This window comes from Schistocerca cancellata, chromosome 3, assembly GCF_023864275.1.
Source record: "Schistocerca cancellata isolate TAMUIC-IGC-003103 chromosome 3, iqSchCanc2.1, whole genome shotgun sequence".
NCBI lineage: Eukaryota > Metazoa > Arthropoda > Insecta > Orthoptera > Acrididae > Schistocerca > Schistocerca cancellata.
Window position 1 is genome coordinate 265,309,890 of NC_064628.1, and position 18,745 is coordinate 265,328,634.

The window sequence follows — 18,745 nt, forward strand, 5'->3', positions numbered from 1 at the left end:
AAGTGCTCTTGAATATGGTTTCTCATAGTAATAGAAGGGAAGGCTGTAATAACCTGCACCTATGGTTTTGCAAGATTGTTTGTATGAATAAAGCAAGCTGTTTTTCACACAAGTGGCTTTTCCTGAAACCAAGCTGATTCTTTGAGAGAACATGTTTTTATCTAGGAATGTCACAATGTCTGAGCTTAGAATATGCTCTAGGATCCTGTAACAGTTGTCTCTACAACTTCTGCAAAGCCTGCAGCTCCTTTTTAGGACTCATATCCCCTCAATGTCACACCTATGAAGCAGCTACCTATCTCAATGAGGCATGCAAGCCATCCCATAGCGGCAATGTCCATAGTTAATGTGGGATCCTTGTAATTACACAAGGATGAAAACATAAAAAAATTCTTTATAATAAAAACATCAACAATGAATCTATAATTAGGGATTATTTTTGGTTTGAACTAAACTCCAAAGATATTGAACAGTAAATTGGATAGCACTACAAGAGTATTTCCTTTACTGTCTTACACTGAGAGTTTAAGACACTTCAATTGAATGAACATTTTCCTTCAGACATCGAAATTCTGGGTGTGTATTCTATACAGGAAAACACAGTTTCATGGCGATTTCATACTTTATTTGTTACAGTCTAATGAATATGACGAAATTTGTAATACTTCAATCTCCAAAATACAGTTTCAGGCTTTTTTAGTTATATGTTACATTTTAGTTATGATAAAACTTAAAATAGTGACTGCCTTTGTGATTAAATCCCTAACCATACAAAATTATTAAAGTCAGATTAACAGCAGTAAATATGAAGAGGCAAACATAGATATTGGGAAAGTCTCACACATGATTTAAATACAACACTCAACTTGATAATATCTGCCAAGTTTGACTTGCAAATAGATTACCAACAGAGAAAATATACACAGTGAATTTGCATCTGCAAATAATTTTCAGTGAAAAAGAAGTTTTTTATTTCCAAAAAGGAAAAAAAATTGCAGAATGTAACACATGTATGTACAACATCAAAGACAGTAACTGCATGTCTTAAATAAAACTTAAGATGCATAGAAACTGCCACAGCAATATAACATACTCCAAATTGCTGTTTTGTGTCAAGTTATATTTTTGTGCTTCATTGGGGTCTACGGCAAGAATAAATAACAGAATGAAAATATGCTTGGATAGTTCATGGACTGAATAATTTGCAATGAACACACACACATTTATGTTCCACAATTCAATCTAGAACTATAAAGTGACTCATAATACTGTTGCAGGTTCACTTTCATACTGAAATGACAACCAAGCAATGCCTGAAAGTGTACATACAACATTAAATAAATTATTTTAACGGTAAAATGAACTCATTACAGATGTGAACAGTAAAAGAAAAATTGCACAAAAAGGCTCATTTAATCATTAACAAGGATGAAGGTTTTGTACAAGCATCACTGAGTGTAAAAGTAATAGCCTAATACAATTTCTAACTTTGATGTTTTGTCCAAGTGAGATTTTGTATCAGTGTCAACTATAACATAAAATTTGAAGTTGTTTCCAACTGAGTTCTAATTTACTGTTTATTCACAGACATATAAACATAGGTTATGCATCATGTTGAATACACAGATTAAGTATCACTAACTTGTTTTTTCAAACTTCTTGCTACAGAACTGTTAGGCAAGCAAAATTACATCATATGCAGCAATAATCTTGCCCTGTATAACACAAGTGTTCTTTTTCATCATTATTTGTAGTTACAACAGGTATGGCTTGAGTGTATCTATGTACACAAAGAAGACTGAAAGAACAGATGGTGAACCGTGGATTGTTCAAGTTCCATTTTAGGCCACAGGAAGACTATCACATTCATATATAGATGCAAAAAGTATCTCTTGACACATTTACATACTTGACTATGTTGATGTATAACTGTATGTTTTCCCTGTAACTACCATGTGTATTACAAAGTAAAATATTTGTTTATGAGTCTGAATTCTAGCTAAAATTTTTGGAATGGGTAGTAAAAACAGAAAAAGAGAAAATTACAATTGCTTCATATAAAAGTTAAAGACTGTAGGCATTTTGATTCAGATTAAGAATTTTGGGAAACTGATACTACGGACAAGGATTCTTTATTGTAATTTTCACTCTGTATCTCTCTGTTGACGTAGCAGATTGTCATAATGACAGGACATTAATAAAACAAGTGATCAATGGTAAGCCTATGTTTGTGTTATCATCTATTCAGGACAGGTGCTCTCAAACAGTTGCAGAAAGCCAAGATGCTAACTAACACAAAAGAAGGAAAATCTTTTACAATGAGTATATATAACACATTCCTCCTAAACAAGATCAGTGTAGTGTGCTCTCAGTGACAAAGGCCTTGTCTTGCCTTGTAGACAAACAAATCAAGGTGTTTAAGAACTCATTCAAATGGAGAGAAAATTGCCCTTTAAGACTACAATTTAAGTATTTTCAAAATACATTGCTGTCCTTCAAGGCACACACTTAACTTTGTCAAGATACAACATTTTGAGTTGTTGTGATCTCAGGATTGTCTTCTACAAATGAACATGCTGCTGTACTATTCTCATGCACTTGGTTATCTGGATGTGACTGTGCTATACCCTCTAGCATCAAAATGTGTGTCCAGCAACAATAACAACACATATCATCTCCAACTTTAAGAACTCACCATGAAGAAAAATGAAGGGTATAATGTTTAACAGTCATTTGCAAAGCAATAACATAGTTTTACAACACTTGTTACTTAACACGCCATAAATATGTTAAAATACTATCTACTTAAATGTATCTCTTTAACAATTATTTCTTGTGACGCAACATGTGTCCCTCTCATCATAATGCCCATTGGGATATGAATTACAAATTGCTAAGACTTCCTGTACCCAAATGACTCGCATAACAATTCTACCCAAATGACTCACATAACCAATTCAAATTTGAGATGCACCAAAAATTCTTCCCAAAACTTGAGCAAATATGTATATGTGGTCACCTGTGTGAGCTGCAAGACAATTACAGAAGTATCACACTGCTGGAAGAACCTATGAATATCAACAGTCAGTCAGTCTATTGAGCAGTGCTATAGTGTATCTGCAATGGAATAACCTGACATCCTATACAAAGACTTATTCTGTTTCACAGTAATGCTCAAACAAAATTATTACAAAGACAGAAACTCATACACTCTAGTTTCACACATCTTTTTCTGAATGCAAATGTACCATCACAATCAAAAGTGCACAATAACAGTGAAAATAATAAAATCTATAAAATGGATATCTTTCAAATGATCCTTACTAATACAATGCACAGAACATCAACAGTATAATTGCCATGTATACATGCCGGCAGCTCAGTCAATCAGTTCCACGTAATTTGCTGGGAAGAGACCAAATGTTCCATCAGGTCCCAGTCCTTGCCACCAGCCTTCATCAATCTGATCAATATGTGTAATTATATCACCAGGGTCAAAAGTTATTTCTGTAGCATCGGCTGCAAAGCAAACATAATGCTTGACTTGTTTATAATGTGCAAAATTACATTTTAATATCTAATAACATTCCACACAGAAAAATTAATAAAACTGGTTTATATGGATGCAAATGTAACTGCTACTATTATGACTTTCCTTAATATCCAAGTAACATAGCATATATTAGAAACAGAGCATTAGTTCTGCATTCAGGAACTGGGAAAAGAATCAACAGAGGAAAATTTGAAGATACCACACCAATATCTGCCAATATGGTTTGGAAAAGGACTATAACAAAGTAATCCAACCTGAGATTCTTTTCCCATTTTGTGTGCCTGTCCTAATTCTTGAAGGGGCAAGACTTACTCTTCTCTACACGATTCATGTTGACCTTTTCATAGTACACCTTCTTTCTCTTTCTTCTTAGAGAGATGTAGGTTTCAACTGGTAACTATACATAAGTCTTCTATCTAAAATTTCTTATTTCCTATGCAGAACAAACAAAATGATTTCACTTTTTATAGGGGTAGAATAAAATGTTACTTTTTATAGGCATCAGCTGCATTTCAAACCAATGGGTATTCAGTACCACTTCAGAATCTGATAGAAGAAATACTGACCGTCTTGTGTGATGAATAGGGTGAAACCTGGACATTTCAAACTTTTTGTTCACATAATGAATCTGACTGTTAATGCTGCTACACCACGATCCATAAAATAGATATCAACAGTACATGAAAGCCAAACGGTATTCCTTATTAAGCAACTCAGTTGTGGAACTACTTTTTATCTTAGTAAAACCTATAAATGCTTTAAAACAATGGAACTGTGTGATTAAATTTAATTTACAATGGGAGATAAAAATGAACAAAAAGCACCGAAAGCTTGAAAAAGCAGTTTCATGTAGTCCATCATGAATTTTTGGCTAGAAATTACATATTCAACTATGGACAGTCCTCAATACCATCATAGAGGTAGAGTCTTCAAAAACTTAAATTGGTGATTGCAGAAACCACATCACTCTGGAATTTTTTGGGGCATATTTCATGGTATTGATGGATTAGTCTGGGATCAAAAGACAGTGTGTGAAGAATTCATTTGAGAAAACTATAAAATTATGACACACTATGTATTTAAGTTTGGTATTCTTTTGATCTTATGTGACAATGCACTGAAAAGAATTTATCAATTTATATAATACACCATCCTGATAAATTGTTTTTGTGTATACATTGCTATGAACATCATCATCATCCACTGTTTCATAATTGTGAACCTCAGTTTCCAAAATTGAAAACTCTCTGACTCTTAATGAAACAAATTCTTTCAAATATAAACACAATTCACTGGATTATGATATTTAATTATTTAAAACTACCTCTACAAGATTCCTATATCAATCTTACATGTTTCTTCAAAAGTTTAAATGATTGTTTTGTGAAAGTAACAAAATTAGCAGAGTTACTGAGTCATAGATAGGCACAACAGAAAGACTCTCACAGAATAAGGTTTCGGCCAACAAGGCCTTTGGCAAAAACAAACCAACAAACCAACCAACCAACCACCCACCCACCCACCCACCCACCCACCCACCCACCCACCCACCCAGCCACACACACACACACACACACACACACACACACACACACACACACACACAAAAGCAACTCACTCATGTATGACCACACATCCGGCAGCTGAAGCTACACTATGAGCAGCAGCACCCACCCAGCCACACACACACACACACACACACACACACACACACACACAAAAATGCAACTCACTCATGTATGACCACACATCCGGCAGCTGAAGCTACACTATGAGCAGCAGCAGGTAACTGGATGTGGGTAAGGAGTAGATTGGGGCAGGGAGGGGGGAGGGATAGCAGGATAGGGATGGGGGACGGTGAAGTGTTGGCTTTCGAGAGATTAGACGGAGGGCAGGGGAGAGGGGAGAGGTGCGTGGGGGAGGGGGGGGGGGTGGAAAAGGAGTGAAGTAAAAAGACTGGGTGTGTTGGTGGAATAGATGGCTGTGTAGCGCTGGAATGGGAATAGGGAAGGAGCTAGATGGGTGAAAACAATGGCTAACAAAGGCTGAGGCTGGGAGGGTTACAGGAACATAGGATATATTGCATGGAGAGTTTTGTGAAAGTTGTATTTCCCCATAACAGTATACTACATCTTAGTAGGCTATACATTATAGGCGTGATAAGCACCTAAACACTTTCCAGCAATTTTTGAGTATTCTTAACACATAATACCACCTGCTTAACTTTTTGTTAAATGTTCCTACAAGTTTTTCCCACATTTACATGTTCATCCTCCTAAAATTCTAAAAAATTATAATATGATTCTTTTGATGAATCTGACTACTCCCTAAAATGGGTTTACACTTTACTTTCCTGGCTAATTTCAGCTCTTTGTTTCTTATCAGACAAGTATGACTTTAATCACTTCTAGACAACACCATGGCCACCATAATTATATAGTTTTAAAGTAGAAGATCATGATTTATTAGGCTGAAAGCTTTGCAAAGGTCCAAAAATGAACAAAATTTTAGTTAATTATCCATTATAGCTTCAAAAACAAGTTTTTGGAAACTGAAGACAGATTTTCAATTTATTTTCCTTTCCTGAAATCCTCCTTTGCATTGACAGTAATTTTATTTTATCATATTTTTATTAGGCTGCTTCCTTGTATGTTTGCCTCTTCAGTACGAATTTTGCAATTGCTTTCAAACTAACTTGCTGATGAGCTAGTGGCATTAAACTTTCAACATAGCTCAGAAATAGGTGACAATGCAATATTAACTCACTTTCTTGTCTGGTGTGTAGTGGATGGTAGTTTGTGTAGAACTGCTATTTCCCCATTTTCCAGTTCCATTCATGAATGTTTTGTGGTAAGAGTGAATCCTGATAAGCCTCCGTGTGAGCTCAAACCTATCTAATTTGTACCTTCATGTTCTTTCTAATATATACATGGTAGGAAGCAATACATTAGTTCACTCAGATGAAGATAAACTGAAATAAACCTGAAATTTTCCACATTTCTCTGTTGTAATCTCATCAAAATGTTTGAAATCAACTGAAAAATTTCACACACCCAAGACTGAAAACCTACCCCCATGAACCATGGACCTTGCCGTTGGTGGGGAGGCTTGCATGCCTCAGCGATACAGATGGTCGTACCGTAGGTGCAACCACAACGGAGGGGTATCTGTTGAGAGGCCAGACAAACATGTGGTTCCTGAAGAGGGGCAGCAGCCTTTTCAGTAGTTGCAGGGGCAACAGTCTGGATGATTGACTGATCTGGCCTTGCAACACCAACCAAAACGGCCTTGCTGTGCTGGTACTGCAAACGGCTGAAAGCAAGGGGAAACTACAGCCGTAATTTTTCCCGAGGGCATGCAGCTTTACTGCATGGTTAAATGAAGACGGGTAAAATGTTCCGGAGGTAAAATAGTCCCCCATTCGGATCTCCGGGCGGGGACTACTCAAGAGGGAGTCATTACCAGGAGAAAGAAAACTGGCGTTCTATGGATCGGAGCGTGGAATGTCAGATCCCTTAATCGGGCAGGTAGGTTAGAAAATTTAAAAAGGGAAATGGATAGGTTAAAGTTAGATATAGTGGGAATTAGTGAAGTTCGGTGGCAGGAGGAACAAGACTTTTGGTCAGGTGAACACAGGGTTATAAATACAAAATCAAATAGGGGTAATGCAGGAGTAGGTTTAATAATGAATAAAAAAATAGAAGTGGGGGTAAGCTACTACCAACAGCATAGTGAACACATTATTGTGGCCAAGATAGACATGAAGCCCATGCCTACTACAGTAGTACACGTTTATATGTCAACTAGCTCTGCAGATGATGAAGAAATTGATGAAATGTGTGATGAGGTAAAAGAAATTATTCAGGTAGTGAAGGGAGACGAAAATTTTATAGTCATGGTTGACTGGAATTCAAGAGTAGGAAAAGGGAGAGAAGGAAACATACTGGGTGAATATGGATTGGGGGAGAGAAATGCCGTCTGGTAGAATTTTGCACAGAGCGTAACTTAATCATAGCTAACACTTGGTTCAAGAATCATGAAAGAAGGTTGTATACATGGAAGAAGCCTGGAGACTCTAGAAGGTATCAGATAGATTATATAATGGTAAGACAGAGATATAGGAACCAGGTTTTAAATTGTAAGACATTTCCAGGGGCAGATGTGGACTCTGACCACAATCTATTGGTTATGAACTGTAGATTAAAACTGAAGAAACTGCAAAAAGGTGGGAATTTAAGGCGATGGGACCTGGATAAACTGACTAAACCAGAGGTTGTACAGAGTTTCAGGGAGAGCATAAGGGAACAATTGACAGGAATGGGGGAAAGAAATACAGTAGAAGAAGAATGGGTAGCTCTGAGGAATGAAGTAGTGAAGGCAGCAGAGGATCAAGTAGGTAAAAGGACGAGGGCTAGTAGAAATCCTTGGGTAACAGAAGAAATATTGAATTTAATTGATGAAAGGAGAAAATATAAAAACGCAGTAAATGAAGCAGGCAAAAGAGAATAAAAACGTCTCAAAAATGAGATCGACAGGAAGTGCAAAATGGCTAAGCAGAGATGGCTAGAGGACAAACGTAAGGATGTAGAGGCTTATCTCACTAGGGGTAAGACAGATACTGCCTACAGGAAAATTAAAGAGACCTTTGAGAAAAGAGAGCCACTTGTATGAATATCAAGAGCTCAGATGGAAACCCAGTTCTAAGCAAAGAAGGGAAAGCAGAAAGGTGGAAGGAGTATATAGAGGGCCTATACAAGGGCGATGTACTTGAGGACAATATTATGAAAATGGAAGAGGATGTAGATGAAGATGAAATGGGAGATACGATACTGCGTGAAGAGTTTGACAGAGCACTGAAAGACCCGAGTTGAAACAAGGCCCCAGGAGTAGACAACATTCGATTGGAACTACTGACGGCCTTGGGAGAGCCAGTCCTGACAAAACTCTACCATCTGGTGACCAAGACGTATGAGACAGGCGAAATTCCCTCAGACTTCAAGAAGAATATAATAATTCCAATCCCAAAGAAAGCAGATGTTGACAGATGTGAAAATTACCGAACTATCAGTTTAATAAGTCACAGCTGTAAAATACTAACGCGAATTCTTTACAGATGAATGGAAAAACTGGTAGAAGCCGACCTCAGCGAAGATCAGTTTGGATGCTGCAGAAATGTTGGAACACGTGAGCCAATACTGACCCTACGACTTATCTTAGAAAATAGATTAAGGAAAGGCAAACCTACATTTCTAGATTTGTGGACTTAGAGAAAGCTTTTGACAATGTTGACTGGAATACTCTTTTTCAAATTCTGAAGGTGGTAGGGGTAAAATACAGGGAGCAAAAGGCTATTTACAATTTGTACAGAAACCAGATGGCAGTTATAAGAGTTGAGGGGCATGAAAAGGAAGCAGCAGTTGGGAAGGGAGTGAGACAGGGTTGTAGCCTGTCCCTGATGTTATTCAATCTGTATATTGAGCAAGCAGTAAAGGAAACAAAAGAAAAATTCGGAATAGGTATTAAAATCCATGGAGAAGAAATAAAAACTGAGGTTCGCCGATGACATTGTAATTCTGTCAGAGACAGCAAAGGACTTGGAAGAGCAGTTGAACGGAATAGACAGTGTCTTGAAAGGAGGATATAAGATGAACATCAACAAAAGCAAAACGAGGATAATGGAATGTAGTCGAATTAAGTCGGATGATGCTGAGGGAATTAGATCCGGAAATGAGACACTTAAAGTAGTAAAGGAGTTTTGCTATTTGGTGAGCATAATAACTGATGATGGTCGAAGTAGAGAGGATATAAAATGCAGACTGGCAATGGCAAGGAAAGCGTTTCTCAAGAAGAGGAATTTGTTAACATCGGGTATAGATTTAAGTGTCAGGAAGTCATTTCTGAAAGTATTTGTATGGAGTGTAGCCATGTATGGAAGTGAAACATGGACGATAAATAGTTTGGACAAGAAGAGAATAGAAGCTTTCCAAATGTGGTGCTACAGAAGAATGCTGAAGATTAGATGGGTAGATCACATAACTAATGAGGAGGTATTGAATAGAATTGGGGAGAAGAGGAGTTTGTGGCACAACTTGACAAGAAGAAGGGACCGGTTGGTAGGACATGTTCTGAGGCATCAAGGGATCACAAATTTAGCATTGGAGGGCAGCGTGGAGGGTAAAAATCATAGAGGGAGACCAAGAGATGAATACACTAAGCAGATTCAGAAGGATTGTAGGTTGCAGTAAGTACTGGGAGATGAAGAAGCTTGCACAGGATAGAGTTGCATGGAGAGCTGCATCAAACCAGTCTCACGACTGAAGACAACAACAATAACAAAGACTAAAAAGAATAAAATAATTTTTTAAATAAAAATCTTTTTAATGCAACATGTTTTTAAATTGGACCACAAAGAATAATGCAATTTCTCCTAGCCCCATATAGATAGTCCCGAGAATATGTGCTTGTGAATTTTTAATAACTATGACAATACTTTCATTATAGTGTCTCACTGAGGCCTTTACAGACTTTAATTATCCTGCCAACCTTGTACAAAAACAAATCTCCCATGCCTTATCTTTCCAGTCTCCCACCACCTCCCAAAGTCCCACTGTCTGGCCGCAAACGAGCATTCCCCTCGTAACTCAGTACCACCCAGAATTACATTCTTTGCAGGGTTTTGACTACCTTTCATCATGCCCTGAAATGAGAAATGTCCTGCCCACTATCCTTCCCACCCCTCCCACAGTGGTAGTCCACTGTCCACCGAACCTACACAATATATTGTCCATCCTTACACATCCCCTGCTCCCAACCCCTCACCTCATCGCTTATACCACTGTAATAGACCTAGATGCAAGACCTGTCTCATACATCCTCCCACAATTACACTCTCCAGTATGGTCATAAACATCACCTATCCCATCAAAGGCAGGCTACCTGTGAAACCACTCATGTGATCCACAAACTAAGCTACAACCACTGTACTGCATTGTATGTGGGCATGACAACCAACAAGCTGTCTGTCTGCATGAATGGCCACTGACAAACTGTGGCCAAGAAACAAGTGGACCGCCCTGTTGCCGAACACGCTACCACACATGACATCCTTCATTTCAATGACTGCTTCACAGCCTGTGCCATATGGACCCTTCCAACCGAACACCAGATTTTCTGAATTGCGGAGGTGGGAACTCTTCCTGCAATACATCCAACATTCCCATAACCCTCTTGGCTGCAACCTTAGTCAGTCACTGCCCTCACCCATCCAGCCCCTTTCCTGTTCCCACTCCAGCACTACACAGCCATCATTCCACCGTCACACTCAGTCTTTTTACTTCTCTCCTTTTCCACTATTTCTCCCCCCCCCCCCCCCTCCTTTTCCCACCTCTCTCCTGCCATCCATCCAACCTGCAGCACTTCACTGTCTGTTAGCCACACCATACTATCCCTCCCCCTCCTCGTCCCAGCCTCCTCCTTAACCCCACCCAGTCACCACTCCCATCATGTACTGGTGCTGCTACTACACGCAGTGTGGTTTCAGTTGCCTGAGACTGCAATTTTTGTGTGTGTGTGTGTGTGTGTGTGTGTGTGTGTGTGTGTGTGTGTGTGTGTGTGTGTGTACACACGTCTATTGCTTTAATTTGTAGAAGTACCGTCACATCTATCAAAAATTCAAAGACACTAATTTTCAAGACTAACTGTGTCAGGTTAGAAATCTGTATGGGGCCAGGAGAAATTATTTTATACTTTTTAGTCTGTTTTAAAAATGGTTTATATTAAAAATTATTTACATAATTGTTTATAAAGTTTAATTATCTATCATGTATTATTCTTTCAGTTATTCCTGAGAATACACATAATAGTGATACTAATGTTAAACTTGTCACCTTCTTTTATTAACTGGTATTACTGTTGATAATTTAAGCCTGTTTGAAACACACTTGTTGCAAAGACTTATTGATTATGTCAACAAGTTGGGATACCATCAAATCCACAAGTAGTTTTACTCTCCAGTTTACTGATAACCCTTTGTATTTCTTTGGGTGTTACTGGATATGAGCACATTATTATTTAACTTACTGTAATTTCTCCCTTTGTGCCTGGATTACATTTACATGTGATCAGGTTTTGAGCTACATTAATATAATGATCATTAAATATTAGAGGTGGGTCATCAACAATTTAATTTATGTGTTATATGGTAAATTTATTACTTGCTTTATTATGTTTGCCCCTATGATTATACTGTGCAACAATGAAAATGTAAATCGAATGAAAATAGCCAAGACCTATCAATTCTAATGTGCTGCTCACGAATATCACAAAGACAATTCAAAATTAGGTCTAGTGTTCATTTCACACTATTTTATTATGGTGAGATAATTATTTACGGCTTTTTATGTTAACTTTAAAATCAAATGTTATAATTGTTTGTCAAAGTCATAATAACTAGTAACAAATGATTATATTATTGTCCCTGGTCTTACTTGTGTGCAATATTTTGGATATAAACATTTTTATACCAATTTTAGTGATCTTTTTGTTTCCCTCCTCTTCAACTTCAGTGACTTTATTAATGCATGTAATAATTTTTGCACATTTGTTTCCAGATTCACTACCAGTTGTTCAAGCTGACTGCTACCGAAGTGAACAAAAATGCCATGAGTTTGTGTTAACAGTGCTGACACATTTTGCTATGCATGTGGTGAAGTGACATTTGCTTCACAGAAACAGCAAGTAACTCCAATGATTAAAAAGCTTACAGTTGTTATTTTGGGTGCAAAATAGGTGATCAAGATAAACCTGGGCGCCACATGTGATCTGCAACACTTGTGCCAGCAACCTCAGGAACTGGACAGATGGGAAAGGATGTTCGATGCCCTTTGCAATGCCACAATCTGGCATGGGCCAACTAACCATGTCAGTGACTGATCCTTTTGTATGGTTCCTCCTATCAAGAAAGGAATATCTAAGAAGAAGACGTGGACAGTTATCTATTCTAAATTCAATGTGCCATATGCCTAGTGCTACATCGGATAGGATTGCCAATACCTGAACCACCAACAGAGTACGAGATTCTGATGGGGATTCTGAATGTCCTGAACCGTGTACATCACAAGATCCAGAGTTTCTTCCACATATATCATCAACTGGTGATCTACAAAAACTGTCTCAAAATGAGTTAAGTGATCTCATTAGAGATGTGGAGCTCTCTAAAGCTAAGGCTGAGATTTTAGCATCAAGATTGCAGCAGTGCTACTTTCTGGAAAGCAATGTAAGTGTTTCATTCTACCACAGAAGAGAGCAACAATTCACTCCTTTTTTTAACATGCAAGATAGTCTTGCAGCATGTGCAGACATAAATGGTCTAATAAGACTCTCAGAATTAATTACAACCCTGATGAGTGGAGACTCTTTATTGATTCATCAAAGTTGAGCTTAAAAGGAGTGCTGTTACATATTGGTATGAGCTTTCTTCTATTCCAGTTGGGCACAGTGTGTGTATGAAAGAGTCTTACCAAAACATGAAAATTTTACTACAAGCCATCAAGTATAATGACTCTCAATGGCGATTTATGGTGACTTGGAAGTAGTTGCACTGCTATTAGGTATGCAGTTAGGGTATATTAAATATTGATGCTTTCTCTGTGAATGGGATAGCCGAGCTCGTGCATCTCATTACAATAAACATGAATGGCCCATGAACAAAATATGTAATTGTATATACTTTACATATGGACATTTAACATTTGCAGTCCTTTATATACATTTGTGACTAGTTAATTTCTATATTTTCTTTTGTGCTTTACATAGTTCTGTTAAAAAGCGAGCTTACGAAGTATTTTCATTCATGTAATATTATCTTGATTTTTTCATAATATTTTACTTTGGTACTTCCAGAATGGCACTAAAATATATCAATGCATAACACATAACATAATTCACATAATTATTCACTTAAAATTTGTTATGCTGAATCTTGGGACATGAACACATATCTAGTTAGTGAGTTATTTATACAAAAATGTAGATTGCTTTTTTTAAAAAAGAGAGAGAGAGAGAGAGAGAGAAAAAAAAAACTAGAGCTAAATATTTGTGAAGATGATGATTTTGTATCATTTTATACTGAAATAAACATAACTAACTTAAAATCATGCAATTTACACAATTTCACTTAATTTGTTGTTTAGTGTTATTTATAACTTTCCACACTAATTTCATTTTCTTGTTCTCCTTTCCAATGACTAAATTAATATACTACTATTTTGCTGCTACTACAGCTTCTCTGTACTTCTTCCTACACAACTTAATATATGGTGTCATAACAGTATTCTGCTTTGCATATTTATTTAGCATCCAGAGACTTCGTACTGACTTTCTGATTTCACCTGTTACTCATGCATTTGATTTTTTGTTACCTTTTATTCTCCTCAGAGGGGCTGAGGCATCATAAAAGTATTTATGCTATTTAAAGACAAGGATATGTTGAATTTTACAACTACAGAACTATTTGTTTCCTTGTTTCAATTTACATTTTTAAGGTGAGATTAAAGATGCTAATGCTGTCTTCATTATTAATCTCCCTTATATATTTGCTATTGTTAAATTTCTTGGATGATTTCTCTTAAATCAGTTTAATTGCCTGATGATCTGAGATAACTGTATCAATGACCTCACATTTACAAACACATTTTTATTTACCAATGAATATTGGGTCAATTGTAGTTTCATTTCTGCTGCCAGGCCTGGTGGTATCTTGTATTCATGTATCCACACTGTATGTTCTATGCACATTAACAAGATGTTGCTCTTTTGTTCAGTTATCCCTGAAATTAACAACGAAATCCCCACTGTTTAAGAGGTTTCTCAGGTTGTCAGACAACACTTTACAATTTCCTTTTTTTCCACACTGCTCTCATTTTTCTGCTGTATGGGCTCTCTTTTTTTCCTCTGTCCATTTTGTTTCTGCTTTCTTTGGAGCTTTGTTCTCAGACTTGACTTCCCATCTGTCAACTTTCTGCTTAAATACCTTTCTGTCCAAAATGTCTTAATAATTTATAGGAGCTTTTTGTAAGTTCTTTTTGATCTCTTGTATCAAGGGTAGAGTTTTAAGTCCTTCTATATATTTAAAAAATTTGTGTGTAAGTCTTGTTTTGGAAAGCCTAGAGATGTGCCCATATAATTTTAACCACCTTTTTCAAATGTCTGCTGTAAGATTGGACAATTTCCCAGTTGGTCGACAAGATTGTAGTCTACAGCCCTCTTCTGTTTTCTTTGGCCCTAGTATCTTTCTGATGATTTTACGTTTTTCCTTTAATAAGTGTTGTAGGTCACCTTTTATGTGGACTGTCAGGGTTCCACTGGCATACAGGACTTCATGTTTTAATACCATATTATAGTGCCTAATTTTAGTTTTTTTTGGACAAGCATTTTTTATTGTACACCTTGTAGGTTCTTCCATAGTCTCTCTTTAGTTTTTGGAGGCAAATGCTTTTTGCTATTTTGTCTCGGCCCATAGGTTCAAGGACTTCAACTAAGTATTTAAAATATGGGCTCTATTGATATGAGCGTATTTTGTAGCAAAGTTTTGGGTGTCAGTTCATGTGGCGATGAACTCAGACTTCAGGAAAGTCATTCACAGACTAACTTTCTCTGTGCATTCTTTAAGGGTTTCAACCTGTTCGATTGCTGTTATCTCATCATATGCTAGTAAGGCTAAGACGTCAGCAAAAGCTAAACATGAAATTCTTATGTAATTTTTGACTCACCCCATCTTTATAGGTTTCCAGCAGTTTTTATTCTTCAATTCCTTTTCTCATTCGTGGATGACCATGTCCAGCACAAGATTGAATAGGAGAGGAGATAGACCATCACCTTGTCAGATGCCATTTTTGATCAGGAAGGGCTCAGATATTTCACACATGAATTTCACCTTGGAGGTAGTATCGGTCAATGTTTCTTTGATGAGGTTAAGGGTTTCTGGATCCAACCCTTGTTCTTTAAGGATATCCAAAAGTGCTTTTTGGTCAATTGAGTCGTATACCTTTTTAAAGTCAAAAAACATGCAAATTATTGGGCTGCTTCTGACTGCTTTATATATTAGCATGGTCTTTAGACTGAAAGTTTATTCTGTGCAGGATATACTGGGGCGAAAGCCACCTTGGTTTACACCAATTTTGTTTTTCAGTTGCATAGGGACATGTCTCGATAATTATTTATGTCAGATTTGTCTCCTTTTTTGTGTAATGCATAAGTAAGTGCACATTTCCATTCCTGGGATAATTTTTCTGTCTCCAAAATATCTGCAATGATTTGGGTTAACACACTGAGAAAATTTGGTCCTGGAGTTTTCAGTAGCTCAGCAATAAACCCATCTTCACCAGATGTTCTATTGTTTTGTTATTTAATTTAATAATGTGTCTGTGAATTTCTTCTTGTATTGGTGGAGATGATTCAGGGTGCTTGTAAGCAGATTCTTTTTTTATAGAATCTCAAAGGTGGTTCCGGTCAATTAAGGAGTGTTGAAATATATTGTGCCAGTTCCTTAGAGTTTTCCTGGTTAGTGAGTGCAAGTTTTCTGTCAGATTTCTTGAAACATAAATTTTGTGGGCTGTATCCGCGAACTTTTTCTGCAAAAGTTCTGTAAAAATCATGTGTATTGTAGTTGCGGAAGTTTTCTTTGATTATGTTCAGTTGTTTTTTTTTTTCTCCCTCTCCAAGTATTTTTTTTTTTGGTCTGCCTAGTGATTTTCACCGCTTGTTTCCTAGTTTCATAAAAGTATTGAGGATTTTCTGATGTTTTCTTTGAGCTTTATCACACACTGTATCACACCATGTATGTTTTGTGTGGGTTTTTTTATGTTCAGGGGGACTAAATCTTTAGCCTTCTGGATTATTTTACTGTGAAATTTTTTTCCAAGTATCCATCTGGACTTTTTACAGTTCTTCTCCAAACTTAGTTTCTTTGATTCTTCTGGTGTCAAATTTCTGCTGGTGCATTCTCTTTGGGGTAAATTTCATTTTTATCCATGTTAGATAGTGATGTGAATCTATGTTTGCACCTCTACGGACTTGTGTGTCATGAACTTACTTCTGTAGAGGATACAAGATGCCAACATGATCAATCTAATATTCACCGAGATCTGTTACTGGGGATCTTCAGGTCTTTTGTTTTCAAGGATTCTTCCTCAATATGTTGACATGATTTTAAGGTTGTTCTGTTGGCACAATTCAATAAACCTTTTTTTCCCCCTTTTTTTTTGGTAAATTTATGGGTGAGATATTTTTCTACAGTTTCCCAGTATTGTTTTTCTTTGCCTATCAGAGCACTGAAATCATCCAATAAGATTTTGATGTCCTGCTTCGGAATTTTTGGCCATTACTTTCTCAAGATCGGCCCAGAATTTCTCCACAGTCTGTGGATCCTTTCTGTTAGCAATGTTGGTGGAGGTGTGAACATTAATGAAGGTGTATTTCTTGTTAGTGCACAGTGTGTGTATTGTCATAAGGTGGCTGCTTATGGGGCACACATCTCCTATGGAGTCTGTTGTATTTTTACGTATGACAACAGCCATTCCCAGAAGCGGAGCATCTTTAGCAATACAATTTTCTGTTTTACACACAGAGATGTGGTAATTTCCATAATCTACTGTGGCTTCATCTGTGAATCGTGTTTCTTGAAGGGCTAAAAATCTTAATTTTTTGTCACTCCAACTCCTGTACTAAACTCCTGTACTAGATCGTGTAATTTTCCTGGTTGAATTAGAGTGTTGATATTAAATGTGCCTATATAAGTGATGGTCTTGGATGGAAGTCTGCCACAGCACTCAGACTTTCTCTGTGTACGTGACTGCCCAGGCCCCCCAGACTCCGAAGACCCAGCTGCCGCCTGTTGACGGGTGGACTGAGTACCACCTGGAATAATATTGTTATTACTTTCATGAATTATGATAGCTTGTAATTGTTTGTCCAATGTTTTCACTGGGTTATTAGAACCAGGGATTGTTAGTTCTTGGAGTAATTATTTCTGTCGGTTCACATCAACAATACTTAAAATCTTTTTCAATATGTTTGACATTGTTAAACCTTATTTCCTTTGATTTAATACCTGTTCATACATATACACATGTCACACCTTCTCCGTACATTTCCCTTCAAAAGCTGCTAATCACCTGAATAGTCCGAAATTCCAGAAGTACATTTTTTTGTATTTCTGGAAGCCAATGTTCAGTTACACATTAGGCTTGAACCTCTTCCTATGTGTCGTTCAGAAGGACCTCTAGCTCGTGTAAATTACTGGTCATGCCCTCTATATTATGACATAGCAGAGTTGGAGAATTATTAAGTTCTATATGAGGTATATTTTTTTCTTTATTAATTCTTTGATGTGAAAAGTCTTATTTTCTTCTAATGTCTTGATCTGTACACCCTGGGAGTCCTGGACTACTACTCTGTATTCTTCTGCAGTGGATTGAGCCATAACAAATCTTGTATGTGTTGTTTAGCAGCTGTCCTCTGCCTCACCGTGCCCTGCTTCTTCTTCTTCTTCTTCTTCTTCTTCTTCTTCTGTCTTTTTCTGGTAGTGGTTTTTCTTCAGTTTCTTTACATGGAGATAATTTTTTGGACTGACACTTTCAGTTACTTGGGTCAAAGAAGAAGTATTTACTCATAATTCTTTTTGTTTTGACTTTGCCAGACTGTGAGCATTCATTTTTGATAGCAGTCCGTTTTTCATGTTGCAGGCAGTTCACAGAGATTAATGACAGAGTGAGGGCTATACCACAGCTGAATAATGTTCCTACAAAGATTTTCTTTCCTTTCATAACAAGATGCAGCCCATGCCTCGTATCCCACTCTACTCCTTAAAAACAAATTAACTGCCACTACCTTAGCACAATTTCGCTGGATGGTACAAACTTGTTTGTTTTATATAGCCTACTGTACCGGCTTGCATTGTCAATTCTGCAGCATGATATGTGCAGAATCACTTTTGTATTAGTTGTTTGCAAAAGTTGCTTGGAAACTGCTGAAATTTGTATCTATGTCATCTGTTCCTACTAGTTTTAAAGGATTAACTGTCCTCATCATTTATGAACTGTTCAGGAATGCATTATTTACTTTTGGAGTTTTCGTAGTTCATTACAAAGAGTACTTCAGTGTTTATTGAGCTCTAAATTTACATACTTTCACACT

At 37.0% G+C, this 18,745-nt stretch overlaps 1 protein-coding gene across 1 annotated transcript in view; it reads right to left on the reverse strand.

The window, feature by feature from the left end:
* Positions 1 to 603: 603 nt before the first annotated feature.
* LOC126174917 (drebrin-like protein) overlaps positions 604 to 18,745 on the reverse strand; it is a 201,927-nt gene continuing 183,785 nt past the window's right edge. The window contains exon 11 of the mRNA XM_049921354.1: positions 604 to 3,519. Within this exon, the coding sequence (XP_049777311.1) occupies positions 3,380 to 3,519 (140 nt within the window). The 3' untranslated portion in view covers positions 604 to 3,379. The remainder of the gene's footprint in view (positions 3,520 to 18,745) is intronic.